The 16,189-nt window shown below is 31.4% G+C and overlaps 1 protein-coding gene across 1 annotated transcript in view; it reads right to left on the reverse strand.

Annotated features, from left to right (window-relative positions):
* LOC145318300 (orexin receptor type 2-like) overlaps positions 1-16,189 on the reverse strand; it is an 84,861-nt gene that overhangs the window by 34,916 nt on the left and 33,756 nt on the right. Inside the window, exons 5-9 of the mRNA XM_080159610.1 lie at positions 12,883-13,080; positions 8,967-9,020; positions 6,344-6,424; positions 5,411-5,528; positions 3,124-3,214 (exon numbers count right to left, since the gene is read on the reverse strand). Of these exons, the coding sequence (XP_080015736.1) occupies positions 3,124-3,214; positions 5,411-5,528; positions 6,344-6,424; positions 8,967-9,020; positions 12,883-13,080 (542 nt within the window). The remainder of the gene's footprint in view (positions 1-3,123; positions 3,215-5,410; positions 5,529-6,343; positions 6,425-8,966; positions 9,021-12,882; positions 13,081-16,189) is intronic.

Genomic DNA, 16,189 nt, shown 5'->3' on the forward strand with positions numbered 1-16,189 from the left:
AACCGGTTCTCAGCCAAAATTAAAAATCATATATAGCATCGTATTATAGAAATTTTCCACGAATATTAAAAATAATCATAAAATGAATACCAGTTTTATTAGCCCAGAACTTCGGCCCCTAAGGGGATAACGAAATTGGTTTTAATCTTTTATTTTTTCATTCTAATATCCGCGGAAAGTTGCCTATAATACTATGCGATAAATAACTATTCCTTAATGTTCCTATACATATTGCAAAATAAGATCATAAAGGAAATTTTTAAATGTTTTTGAATATCTAAAACAGCCGTTTAAGCATAAATCCTATGGCTCCAATTGCGTTACGGGCTCAGAGGCAGACAGAAATTGTCAAATTTTAGAGTAGCACCGTTAGTAGAAATGTTATATGGGAGATAATTTTGAATTGGTCTATAAGCCTTGTTTTCTTTTTTATTTAATCTTGATTGGGGACCAAATTTTCATAAATAATTTTAATCTGGGGGGTATTATTGTCCATTATGATTTTGTACATCAAATCCATTGTCTCTCCCATAAATCTGGTTAGATCTATTTAATCTTCTTAATCCTTAACCGTTTCTTATTTGTAGTGGATTTTTTAATATTATGCTGTTCAAAGATTTATTGGAACTATTTTTAAAAATCTGTAAAAAAAAATAAAGTAAATGTATTGATCTACGTTTATTTTGCTAATTCTGTACATTGCGGTAACTTTTTATAAATGAAACTTACTACAACCAACCTCACACATTTGCAGATACTCACACACACACACACACACTAACATACACACACACAACTGGAAATTAGATAATCAGTTATTGCCAGGAATACCAAGGATTTAATTAAATCAATTTTAATCATTTGTTTCCAGTCTCAGGGAGCTCTCCTATCCCCTATTTAACCTAACCTCACCTTAAAATTTTCTTGGGAGGGGGAAGGGATTATACAGCTTCGATAGCCGTGAAATGAATTGGTAGTTTCCCTAAAAGTGCCAATTCGAGTACAGTAACAACCACCCACTTATTTTGAAAGAAGTTGTGAATAAAAGAAGGGAGGAGGGGGGGGGGGGGGAGGTTTACTTTATGTCATACTAGCGGCTTTGCCCCGAACATCTAGGGGCTTTGCCCTATGAGATAATTTAAAAAAAATTAAATTTAAGAAAAAAATATCTGCCGCCAATAATTTATGTGAAGTAGTTTCGCCAGAATTTTTTATTTTTTGGGGGGGGATTTTCATTTTTAGGGGGTTGGGGGTGTTTTCCCCACTCCCCCTCCCAAGAAAATAGCTTAAAACCACCACAGGACCAATAGGTATAAACCCTGAAGAGTAGAATCCGATCGGTTCAGTGGTTACCGAGATCTTAAGGGACAGACGGACGGACGGACAGATAGAAAGACAGACATCATTCTACTTTGTATTATAGATTAGATTATGTTGTGTACAGGTAGCCCCGCGGGTGTAAACCCTCCTAGAAGGGGTAAGGTATAAAGCAAAAACTATCCCCTCCAAAGGAGAGGAGTCTGTGCTCGCTATGCACTTTGAGGGAACGAACGAATGGATTTGTATTTTTTTCTTTTTAATTGTTTTGATAGAGTTTTTGCATATCAGTCAATTATTTGCATCCCTTTTATTTCTGACTGGAGTTAAAGAAAATGAGGGAATTTGTGAATGGTTTCTTTTCTTACCTCCTGTAATCGATTATTCTAGAAGCAAAGCTTTTCTATAATTAGAGTCTCACATCATAGCGTTAATCATTTATGAATCATTAGGTATAATGTAATTTTGGCTTGTAAAAATTTACATTTTGTTTGGAAAATTTATGTAAATATTTAGGGATTTGCTAAAAATAAAAAACAAATGTATTGTAATTAAAATCAATAATACATTTTTTTTGTTTTATGACTTTTAATGCAGGGAAGAAGAGGACGTTGGACTAAAATATGAACTCTCGTAATATTTGTTAGCTTCAACACTTTTGGATTTTTATTAGATCTAGATTGGGCTTTTAAATCTTGCAGATTATCACAAAAAAATACTTGTCATTGTCAGACTTTAAAATAGTCTCTTAACGATTGTCTGTATATGTTTTCATGGATGTTGTCATCCTTGTTTGTAAATTACATTTACTTATTTTTTTTCACTGCGTATTATAACGTCACGGATGTTGTTTTTTTTTGTTTAGCTTTGCGTGTGCAAAAGGGTTGTTATGAATTTATTAAAAATATTCAGATTTAATTTTATACCATATAGTTTTCAAAATACAACTTTTAAATGAGTGCTGTTTGCACCAAATTATCATAAATAATCCAGACAACTACCTGCCCAAAGTGGTGGAAACCCTTTTCGTCTGCTAACAATTTGCTTTCTGTTCTTTTGTAGGGACTAAGCTGTGTTCATATTTCCGACGCTATAAGCTAATTTCAAAGACCCAATACAAAATCTGGACTAGGTCACCACCCTGTGAGCAGAGATACAAAATAGCTCAGGCCCACTATTTTCTTTTATTTTAAAATATTGAATTATAAAACTTATTTAGAAATTCAATCAATACAAATAACTTTAAGAGTAGCTTCACTAAAGAAATAAAACACGTCTTAGAAATGTTAATGTGTACTGAAGTTTTTGCCTTTTTTTCTCTATTTGTCCTGATGTAAGTTAATTACACAAACTAATTACTATAATTTGTCTCATAGACAAACTTTTAACAATTAACAGGATAAGCAAATGTGAATTTTTAGCTTTATTGCCTTTTACTTAGTTGATGTTTATCTTAATCTTTAAAGTTAGAACAGTACAATTTTAAGACTAAGAATTTAGCAAGTAAAGAATTATTATTTATCGCATCGTATTATAGACAATTTCTGTAGATATTAAAATGAAAAATTAAAATAAATTAGTCAGGGCCTTCGGCCCCCCTTGGCTAACAAAACTGCTATTTCTTTTTTAGAATTCGTGGAAAATAGTTTGTTATACGATGCTATACAAGATTTTTCAGTATGGGTGAGAAAAAAAAATTAAAAAAAAAACAATGGAAATGCACAATTTGCCAATGTGCCTTTCTTACAGCTGTCGAGCTATATAATTTAAGCTGTCACAGCCGCGTAAACCTCAAAATTTTCTTACCTGGAGATATTCTGCAGAACAGTCTGAGTATGATCATTAGATAACATATAGACATCACCACTACTGGTAGTAAGAACATCACTACTGTTATCTAAATATATAATTAAATTATCTTAGTATAATTATAATATAACATATAGACATCACCACTACTGGTAGTAAGAACATCACTACTGTTATCTAAATATATAATTATATTATCTTAGTATAATTATAATATAACATATAGACATCACCACTACTGGTAGTAAGAACATCACTACTGTTATCTAAATATATAATTATATTATCTTAGTATAATTATAATATAACATATAGACATCACCACTACTGGTAGTAAGAACATCACTACTGTTATCTAAATATATAATTATATTATCTTAGTATAATTATAATATAACATATAGACATCACCACTACTGGTAGTAAGAACATCACTACTGTTATCTAAATATATAATTATATTATCTTAGTATAATTATAATATAACATATAGACATCACCACTACTGGTAGTAAGAACATCACTACTGTTATCTAAATATATAATTATATTATCTTAGTATAATTATAATATAACATATAGACATCACCACTACTGGTAGTAAGAACATCACTACTGTTATCTAAATATATAATTATATTATCTTAGTATAATTATAATATAACATATAGACATCACCACTACTGGTAGTAAGAACATCACAACTGTTATCTAAATATATAATTAAATTATCTTAGTTTAATTATATTATAACATATAGACATCACCACTACTGGTAGTAAGAACATCACTACTGTTATCTAAATATATAATTATATTATCTTAGTATAATTATAATATAACATATAGACATCACCACTACTGGTAGTAAGAACATCACTACTGTTATCTAAATATATAATTATATTATCTTAGTATAATTATAATATAACATATAGACATCACCACTACTGGTAATAAGAACATCACTACTGTTATCTAAATATATAATTATATTATCTTAGTATAATTATAATATAACATATAGACATCACCACTACTGGTAGTAAGAACATCACTACTGTTATCTAAATATATAATTATATTATCTTAGTATAATTATAATATAACATATAGACATCACCACTACTGGTAGTAAGAACACCACTACTGTTATCTAAATATATAATTATATTATCTTAGTATAATTATAATATAACATATAGACATCACCACTACTGGTAGTAAGAACATCACTACTGTTATCTAAATATATATTTATATTATCTTAGTATAATTATAATCCTTATACTAAAGTAACAGGATATTTGTCTGTGTATCTGTGTGTCTCAAAGGATCTCGCTAACCGCTGAACCGATCGGGTTCTCCTTAACATAGTAGCTTTTCAGTCCCGGGAAGGTTTATAACTATTTTCTTGGGGGGTGGGACACCCCCAACAACCTCCCAAAAAATGAAAAATACCCCCCCCAAAAAAAAATTTTTTTTTACCTTTTTTCTTTTAAAATCTAAAATAAGAAATTGGGTTATCAAATTCGACTCCCCCCTCCTCAAGTGCCCCTTGAGGCCTCTAGGGGCGTAGCCGCTAGTATAACATATAGACATCACAACTACTGTATAATATAATATTAGTTTATTGTCTTATCCCTTAAGATGCCTGCAGAAAACAAATAGTGTATTTGAAATGACTTTGCTTATTTTGTAAGTTAAATAATGTGTAACATCATAAACAAGATATTTCTTTACATCCCAAAACTGCAGGTATACAAAATGATTAATACAGAAAATTGCTTATCTTAATATTAGATTGAATTATAACTCTATACTATATATATAGAATAATTTCTAAGTCCTAACTGATAAAGTTTGACAGGAGAATTAAATGTTTAGGTGAAATCGTTTAAATTTCGAGTGGAGCAATTTTGTTGGGAAAGATAAGTTTTCCTTACCTCCCCCCTCCTCCCCCCCTCCCCCCATCCTTGGATTTCCATTATTGGAAGGATAAAGGGTTCCCCCCCTCTAAGGAATTTTACTTTTTTGGGAAGGGTTAATTATTTATTTTGCCGTTATTTCCCTCCATGACAAGTTCAAGAATTGAGGAAGTTGACGCTTTTTACCCTTCATACCTTCTTATCCTACGTAAAATCTTGTGACCTTCTTAGCACCCATAACCCCTCTACTTTTATTAGGTTAGGTCAAGTAAGATACAGAAATATCCAACCTATAGATTTAAAAGGGTGATTTATTTGGTCCACTAGGGAATTAGGGGGGTTTTGGCATTGTTTACCGTAGTGTAGTATATCTTCTTTACAATATGTGATCTTGTGAGATCTTGTGTTGCATTGTCGCAGTAAACAATCATTGGGAACTGTTCTGAACATTGAAACTCCAAGAAATCTTTCCACCTTAAAAAGATAATTAATTATTTTTGAAAATTAAATCAATTTCTGCTTAGAATGTAGGGAGGGAGTAGGAATAGAACTGTACATTATGCTGGTCTTTTCTAAAGTAGGATTCAAACCTTACTTAAAATCTACTTTAACTGCTTGAGAGGCTTATTCAAAAAATATGTTTTTGGTTTTTTTTTATATGAAATGTATCTAATCATCAAGAGATAAAAGAATTGAAATATTATATGTATCCATTATGTTTAAAATCACAATTTTTAAGACTAATCCTTCCGAAATTTAATATCTTATAAAGATTGCAACGAATTGAAAAGCAGAAACATTATTTTTAAAATATTGAGATCGGATGCAAATTCAACTTGCGCATACAAAGAAAAAGATTTGGTTAAACCCTTTATTTTGCCGGTAAGGGCTCCCTTATTGGTTGCACATAGAAAAAAAACTACCTCCCACTTTATTTTCAACTTATTTTTAAAAAATGTGAAGGGGAGGGCGGCGGTGTGGGTTCAGTGCTCGACAGGCAGTTTGTGGAAAGTGCCAATATTGTTAAAAACAAGTTATATATATTAAATTGACAAAAATAAAAAAAATATATTAAGAAGGAACATAAGTTAAGCGTGATTCACTTTCTAAATAGTTGATTCTGTTAAAGTTGGGTCAGTTATTTTATAAGATTTGCTTCCAGTGTTAAAAAATTTCATTTTCTTAACAGAAATCTGAAAAGTTACTGCCTTAAATCATATTATCATATTTGTTTATTGTATGTAAACAAAACATCAGCTTAGATATTACTCAAAAATATCGGTATGTACCTGAGAATAGTAACGTGTCTGTATATGAGGAACGGACTTGACATCACTATAGAGAATATCCACACCAATGAAATCAGGTATCTGAAATTTTAATATTTAATGCTAAAAATAATATTTTTTCAGTTTTCATCACAAGGATACATTTTCCCAAAATGGATATAATGTAATAAAAGTGGCAAATTTATATAATTAAAAAAAGTTTTTAAAGGATAATTATAGATAATCAGCTATTTTTAAAACAAATTGAAGTATATTTCTAAATAAATAGAAGGAAGGAGGACAACAGCCATTTATAGCTAAAAATGGAAATAAACATTATTAAAATAAGACAGACACAAAAGTCGAAAACATTCTTATTCTAGAGTAAAGCTCGGCAGCCGCCCATAAGTCTTAAATTTAAACCAGCCTGTGTGGCCACTCTTTCCCTCGAAAAAATGGATTGTCTGCTTAGGTTTATACATCCAGCTGAATTATAAGTTATAATATGACGATTTTACTGTGGCTTGCACGCGGCTGACACGCGGATGCCGAGCCCATGTTTATTTACAAGGAATTTTCACATACAGCAGCAAAGTAAATAGCAGTTTTCTCTGCACAATTCCAATTCCTAAAAATATATATTCACAAAAAAAATATCTGCATATATTGAAAAGTTTACCAAGAAAACATCATTTTTCTTCGGAACATTCGGGCATTTGGAATTGTGGAGTTGCTTTCCTGTTTATTATCCTTGAGTTTTAAGTACATTAATAGATTTAGAATATATATGGATATTATGACAGGGTAAAACTTGTCGTCAATTTTGGTTATTACAATGGAACTCGTTTATTGACCAGTTCGTTCAACTAGTAAGAGTGAAGGGGATGGGGTAAATGGGGTATCGTTATCTTAGCCTACTGCAAGGTTCACTTTATTAGAGAACCTTAAAAATCTGGTGTAACATCCATGTAATAATAAATCCATTACTACATTGCAATGACTTTTACAATGAGAATAAGGTACTTGAAAACTTTGTAGAATTTTGTTTGTGGTGCATAATCCACAATTCATAGAATATATTATCACATATCTTTTCTACCGCAGTCCAGTCCTATTCAGCTGCCATTTTAAGCAAACTTATTGACACACCGCAGCCGCCGCAAGCAGCTCTCTTGTGGTAAGTAAAATCAACATGCACATATTGCACACAGCTACCAATGCGGCTGCGGCTGCTTTAAATATACGGCAGCATTATTTGCATGAACAACATGCAAACAATTAATGGATTATTTGCATGAACAACATGCAAACAATTAATGGATTTATTATCAATTAGATGTTACACCAAATTTTACTTTCTCTTATAAGTGAAACTCGCAAAGGGCTAGAATAACGTGACCCCCATCCCCTCCCCTTCTACTGGATGGACTAACTAAACAAACAATAACGGGGGAAATAGCAACCTAAATTGACGAAAATTTTTTTCAGTAATAACATCCACGTATATCTTATATAATTTAAACTATTACTCAATATTCTTAAGGTATCCATAAACGCAGCTTAAATTATGTCTTTCAAAACTTCGCAGCCTTAGGCAGCCGCTAATAAACTCTGCGGCTGCAAAAACTTGCATAATCATATTCTATTTTCTGCATTTCACTACTTTACTATAGTTCATATATATGCGTATACATACATATATTTCAACTAAATAGAACGTATGAGGTAGAATATGAAAAAGGTAAAACGAAATGATAATTTTCTTATTCTTATTACAGGCTAATGGTTGACTCTACACGTTACAATTTTGTGAATAGAATTGATCCAAATTCTAAATGTACCTTTCTATGAGATATTAAAACTGTTGATTCTATACGTTACTATTCTATGATAATTCACTCAGAGAAGTTACTAAGAGCTGCTATACTATATATATTCGGATCATGGAAATAAAACGAAGTAGTTGGTTTCGTCGTATTTTCTCCGTAGCTTTTACAAGTTTATTTAGGTTAGAAAATGTTAAGGGTTGAATAACTGTATCTCTCCATCGCACTGACCTTGTACCAACTTTCAATTGGGTCATTGAAAATCAACTAATGGTGTGGTGTGTATTAACACAGCCAAGTAGCAGTTATTTATCAGCAGAAGATTAAGGTCATTGAAAAAGAGAGACAGGTAGTTATCTGTATATACAAGTATTCTAAAGATCTGTTAGAAAAGCTACTCTGGGATAATAGTTTATTCTTCACATTACTAATCTGTGAGCAAAGCTTGATTTATATTCAGAGTAGAGGCTAACGGTCAATTATATTATTTTGATCTATTTTAGCTTAATTTTTCCTTATTCCTCTCCACTCTTTATACTTGTTGCATTAAAGTAAAAGAAAAGAGGGGGAACGATATATTTGTAACCCTACCCACGGGTTGGGTCCCTGTGCCGTCTTTCGATTTGGTCTTTGATCAGTCAATAGTGTCGGAAATATAAACACAGCCAAGTCGCTACAAAAGAGCAATTTGCTAGCAGACGAAAAAAGGTCTCCTCAACTGGAGCCATGTTAATTTCTGGGTTATACATCTATGCTTATACATATATTTACACAGCGGATATCTAACGGTTTCAAAGCTATAATGGAAATACTCTTACCTGGCTTTCCTCTGTGTGACCCTTGTATGCAGAGGAAATATAACTGCCAGAAATCTGAAGAAAACAAAATATTTTAAAATACAGATTAACAAAAATAACAGGGACGGATGTACATAAGCGAGACTTTTGTAAATGATTAGCTGAATCTTTAGCATGGTCTTTATGAACAGCACTCTCTTTACAAAAATTAACATTCATGGTGCTTTATAGTGCCTTGAGGGAAATCACCTGATTATAAAAATATGATATTCTATGTATTTATCTTCTTAGTACAAAAACTACTATTTTTTTTCATATTTTTTCTTCGTAAGGTATTGGTCCTTCACCGTATAATGTAGACTAAAACCAGGGAGGGAGGGGAAATTGGACTATTTATTACATTAATATCCGAAGTTTTAAAATGACGCTTTCTTATTCGTTAAACTTACAACTTTGGGGCCTTTTATTGAATTTTGTTTGGTTGGTTCATTCAGTTGAGTGTCCTAACATTTTAACCACTCACTAATTGTAATCTACAAAAATGACGAGAGAGCATTGAAATTTTTTTTAATTGGTGGAAGAACCAAACACTAAAAGACTTTTTTTTCAAAAAGTCCTAAAAATTAAAAATTTTGTGTATCATCATTCGGATGAAAGTCAATACATCGGCCATTGTCCTATCTCTTTAGATCCTGATTTTAAACGTATACAGACACACCCACACACGCATCCACACGCAGACAATGAGACATCTTAAGCTTTTAGCAGGAAAAATTAATCTTATGTTATTCATGTAATAAGATTTTAAAAAAGAAAGAAAAAATAATTTAATTTTTCAATTGTTTATCTTGAATACACACAGGGAGCCCAGAGAAGGGAAGGATAATTACGAAAAATTTAATCTAAATCTTTCTTATTGTTTAATAAGGTTATATAAGACAATTGTGAACAAAATTATTATGGGCACGATAAATTAATTCATTTCTCCATAGTCCTCCCTTTATCCCAGGATACACCTGAACTAAAGTAATGAAATTACGTCTTGTTCTATTATTGTCAGAAAAATAAATTAAAATTTTCTAAAACATTAGGATAAATTAAACTTACACTGGGAGCGTTTCTTTCAAATTTGAAAATGTTTGATGGATTCTTATTTGACGAGTAAAATTATTTTGAGTCTCTTTTCCTTACTCGCAGCAAACCCTTAAGATATATTTGGGGTATAGTCCTTCTCGTAACATCGCACCTTATGGGGCGATTCTTTGTATTTTTCACAGTTGCTTTTCTCCTATTTCTAGCCGCTGCGGGGGGCTTTAACCCTGCGGGGCCAATTACCTTAACCTGTGGGGCAATCACTTAACCTAACCTAAAATAACCTAAAAAAAGCAATTTTAAAAATACGACGAATCGCCCCATAAGGGGCGATGTTACGAAAGGGACTAATCGCTATATTTGCATAAGGGAGGGGGGGGGGGAGGAATCATGACCAGCGCAGCAGCATCAAAAAGGCAAAATTATTTAAATTTAGATTAATCTTTAAGATTATTTTTCTCAGAATGGCCTTGATGAAAAATATTTAAATTTTAATCAAACGAATGAATTTTACTTGATTTTACACTTTGTTAATAAAATGGAAAAAAATTATATTTATGTATTTTTGAACTTAGCAAAGCATTTGAGTTGAATATATAATACGTACATTATAGTAATGTTTGTAAATGTGTAGCACTAGCTAATGATGAAATACATATAATACTGTACACAATTTACACAATTTGATAGTAAAGGTAAATTAACCTTCCCCCATTTCGGCTTTTGTATACGCAGAGCATTGAAGAGGGGGAGGTATGCCGTACATTAAATTTTAATTTAAACTCCATAAGTATAAGTGATTTTTTTGCATAATATTTTTCCTATAATACAAAGTAGTAGGTTTTTTTTGTCTGTAGCTAAAGATCTCAGAAATTGCTGGTTTTATTGGATTTTACTTTTAATGAAAGCTATATTTCAACAAGATCAAAACTATATTTTAAATGACAACGTAAGAGCGGAGCACATAAATACTTTAAGCACTCTTAGGTAAGTGTAAATTTTAAAAAAATATTCAAAATCATACGGATGCTCTTTAAATTCTAAAATATTCTGAGTGATATATGAAAACATGATTCTAAAAGAGAAGCGTTGCTGCCACGATGGAGCACCAATGCTTAGAATATGTAAAAAAAAGCATGCTAACAGAGGCGCCTCGCTGTTTAGAAGACACACCCACGCTCAGAATATGTAAAAAATACAGCATGCTAACAGAGAAGCCTGGCTGTTTAGAAGGCACACCCACGCTCAGAATACACAAACAAATATATTAAATGTTTAGTTTTCATTTTAGCACTTTCTTTACTTCTCACTCAAGTATAAAAAAACAGTTGTGCAAAATCACATTTTTTCACAATTGGGTCATCTATATCTCCCCTCGTAGGAAAATTAAAAGCTAATATTGTTGTATCATTGTTAGAAAATTATGTTAGATTACATTTTGAATATATTAGCTTAAATGGTTTTGGTTAGGGCCCTGTATTTGAAAAGTCTCTGCAATGTCAAAAAAAGTGCTTACTAGCCGTAGCCTCCTTTCATATTACTATTAGAAAAAAGTATGGAAGGGGTTGTTGTCTGCCTATTTGCTGAAAAATGGATCTTTCTAAACATTTTCAGAGATGCGTGTATCATGAATACATTTTCTTCACATAATAGACTTGTAATGAATAGATTATTTGAAAGCAAGGATGATTTGGACCAATTATAGCAGAGATTTAAATAATTTTAGTCGAAATTATTTCTTCATGTAAAGAAAATTAAATGTATAAGAAGAGGATAAAATAAAATCTTTTTATAGTGCTGATTTTAAATTTACAATTCATAAGATTTTAAGATAGTATTTATCTTAAGAATGAATAAGTTTACACTTTTATTTTTTGTGTATTTCATCTTAATAGAATATTAATGGACATGCTTATTTCTGTGTGTATTCTTATTTAGCAAAACAAAAATACAACATTATAATTATCCAAGAAAATAAAAACTAAAAATATAATCATATTGTTTAAATTCAACCACCTTTTCTATACACTAGGGGCTGCGCCCTTAGCACCTAATGGCTCTGTATTCAAAGGATTAAGTAAAAAAAAAATTAAGTCTAAAAAATAGCCTAAAACCACTAAGAGACCTATATGAAGCCTCTCTAGAAAGGAAAACTCAATTAAGTTACGTAGTTAAGCTTCAGAAATAAATCTTCAAACTTTATATAAAGTAGGAAAGGGTATATTCACATATTTTTCGGTCGGAGTGACGAACACACGGACAATTGATATGACCTGATTGTAGCTCACCTGCGCTACTTAAAACATTGCAGCTAAACATAATGACGTAAACATATTTAAATATTAAAACTTTAATAGAATAAAAGTATAAGTAATTCAACCAATTAAACTACACTGCAGAATAGTTTCCCATTTTTTAAATACAAAAATGCCAATAAAATAACAATGTTAAAGCGTTAAAAGTTGCCCTAAACGCTTTGACTAGCATCTGATTTCAGGGTGACATAGGGTTTCTTGCATGTTTAAAATGATTTAAGCCTATTTCTAAAAAAAGGTATTAACCCCTATTTTATGTTACTGCTAGTAACAGTTATTTTATTACCTTATCTTGTATGACACGTTTTGAAAATGAACCAATAAGATATCCAACGACTAGCAAAGGCCAGGAATATGGCATAACCAACAAGCGAAATAAATCTAAAATGATATTTGGGGGACAGATAAGGTTGTCGATTTTACTATGTGTTGACCCCCCCAACGACAGATAAAAAAAGACATATATGTTTCGTGATTTTTTTCCGAAATGATTTTGTTGTTGGTATAAGCTGAGGATTGTAAAAGCTTACCTATCAAAGGCTATCGCCGACAAAGTGAGAACACTGACCAAGCAGCAGGTGGTGCGGTAGAACACATCCACCTTGCAGAAGAGGAAGGGCAGAACGAAGGTCTTGCTGGTGGAGTTGATGAGAGAGGTCCAGGGACACCAGAGAGAGATCATGATGTCAGCTGCTGATAAGTTTACCAGGTAGAAGTTTATGGTGGTTCTAAATATATTAACAGTCAACTTTTAAATAATAATCTTCCATTTTCAAAGTAATTGGATGAATGTGTGTGTATATAAGACCGGTAAGATCTTAAAAATGGCGGAACCTCTTTTTTTTAAAAGAAAAGTTTAGCATTAACCCTCTATACATTATCCTAATCCTTGTTTCATTGCATTAAAATACACATTTTATTTAACAAAATAATCATTTATGATTAAATAGAGGCAACGACAGGGGTTATTTCTCTTGGTAGGTTGGTGGTACCCTACCACAAAAATAGTTTTAATCCTTCATAGGACCTTTTAGGAATATCGTTTCAGTGGTTAGCGAGATCCTTCGGTACAGACAGATATTCTGTTACTTTTTATAAGGATTAATAGTTTATAAAAGATTAGCTCTGTTGATTTATACATTTCGTGTTTACTATAAAATGCCTTTATAAGAACGAAATGTCACAAAAAATGTTCTTTTGACATTTGTAAAACATTTAATATCATGAAACGAAAAAGCTAATTACCAAACTATTTACGTATTCTGAACAAGGTTAATTGTAGTTTTAGTAACGAATAAATTATACTAACAAAGTGAATTAAATAGAAAAGTAAAGAATTATACATAGAAAAAAGAATTTTTTTTCTGCTACATATGAATAAGCTATATTACTAAAATACATTTCCAACAAACCCGCCCAAGTGATAGAAATGCTTAAAAACATGTGTGATAAACCCATAACAATAAAAATAAAGCACAAAATACTCACAAACACTTACACACAACCATGTAAACAGCAAGTATATAGTTCCAATAGTTGAAAAAAGGAACAAGGATGCCAACATCAAGAAAAGAAAAGCTAAAAAATCTCATTATTACAGACAAACCAAAGGGCATTGTTAGAGTATGTTAAAGAACCTTAAGAAATGTAGTAGTCTAACTTAAGTAGAAACTAACATAGGGGGATGTAGGCTGTGCTAAAATTCCGTAAAGGTGTGACTTTTAAGGCTTATAAACAGTAGTAAAACGATAATATTCACTAAATATGTGTATTCTTTATTGAAGAGAACTATGTATAGACAATTTTAAAAAAAGTCCACATGAATTTTATTGTTCTACTACTGTTTTTAAGTCGTAAAACTCACACATTTACGGAATTTTAGCACAACCTACCTCCCCCTTTATGATAATACTAAAAAAAGACGGACAGACGGACATTTAAAATGTTAGGGTAACTTCGCTACAAAACATGATAAATTCCAACTACACCAAGGACTAAGTTTAAGCTTGCTTTTGGAGAACATTGGATTTTTTGGTACTGGGCATTTCATGTGCTCTTTGATATTTAAAATGAAAAATTATATATATAGATATGGCCCAATTAATTATTTTTCAACTACCAACCTCTTATGGGCGAAGCCTCTAGTATGAAACATATCAATGATCCTTGAAAGGAAAATAAATGTTTGACATGTACAATTTATGAAAACTTTATTTGTAAAGAAATTGAAAAATGTAATATTTGTTGGAAACTTTCCTGTATTTCAAACAGGGGCTTTAGTACTGCGGATATATTACTTTCTTTGATACTAGCGGCTACGCCCCAAGAGGCCTCTACACTTTAATATTAGTTTTAGAATGAAGAAGAAAAAACTTATGTATTTGAAACAGAAGCTTTAGTACTGCAGATACTAGCGGCCACGCCCCTAGAGGCATCTAGTCGAACCTCCTCCACTTTCAATTTTAGTTATAAATGAAAAAGGAAAAAAACTTATGTAAAATAACATGAAAGAATCATCCTATTTAAAAAGGATTTCTAGTAAAATTAGTTAGTCAGGATAATAAACGCGTAACTTATTTACAAATTAGAAGGTTCTCAATGCACATTAAGGAACTTGCAATTATAATGGGTTTTGGTTCTTGCTTCTAAAGATTTTTTCCTTACATTTGTCTTTTTAAGCTTCGACTTAATGAAAGGTTTTATTCTTGTTTTAAAGCAGAAAGTTTAAAAGTGAAATAATGGATCTAGAATATACGTGTGACAGTCAATTGTAGTCAATCTTGGTTGCTAACCTGAACATTATTTATTGGTCAGTTCATTCATCCAGTAGGAGGGGAGGGAATGAGGTAAATGGGGTGAATGATATTATTGATATTTTAGCCAGCTACAAGTTTCACATTATTAGAGTAAATGATAATCTGGTGTAACATTCAAGTAATAATAAATCCACTAGAGGTATTACTAATTATTAAATACATTTTCTAAATGAGGTTTCTGGAAATTATATCTCCTGGTCTTTTAAAGTCGTTCCTAAGACCTTAAGTAGTAGACTCACAAACGACTACTTTCCTTCTGTTTATTATTAATTATATAAGAGCAGAGTTTGGGTATTCTAAAGACTGGATTATTGGCAAGTTTGATGTTATTTTTGCAGTACTGCAAATAGCTCTGCAAAATAAGTTTTAAGAAACCACTATATTATTACTTGATGTTGCACCTGATTTTCATTTACTCTGATAAAGTGATACTCGAAGCTGTCTAAACTAACGATACCCCCTATCGATCGCCTTTACCCCTTACCCTAACCTCCCACTGGATGAACGAACTAACAAATAATGAGGTCATTATAAGCAATCTAAATTGATGGCAAATTTGCCCTTATATTTATTCATAAGGACTAATTTGTATCATATTAAAGTGATGATCCAATGGTGATCTAAATCTTCAAAGGTGAAGAAATAAAAAGAAATTATTAGTTGAAAAGTTCAATTTCCCCTCCCTTCCTGATGTTATTCCATCTAATAAATTATCTTCATTAATTGATATATACTAGTAAATTTTTAGTATTTCTAGAATATTTTACGGATATCTCACTCTTTTTTCCATAAAAAATTTGATGTTTTTGAGGAACAGATGTTTTTATTTTGTTCAATAATCCAAACAAAGGTAAAGTTAGCTGCTGGCTAAACACACTCCTACTCTAAGCTTATTATTATTCTGTGGCAGTCACTTTTTAATCCACTGTATTCCTTCCTATCTCTCATTTTTTCTCCCTATAACTTTTAGTATTCTTTGTTTTAGCAGAATTTATGTTTTAGTAATATAGAATTATCAATT

Source organism: Acartia tonsa, chromosome 4, assembly GCF_053477335.1.
Source record: "Acartia tonsa isolate MP-2025a chromosome 4, ASM5347733v1, whole genome shotgun sequence".
In the NCBI taxonomy this organism is placed as follows: domain Eukaryota; kingdom Metazoa; phylum Arthropoda; class Copepoda; order Calanoida; family Acartiidae; genus Acartia; species Acartia tonsa.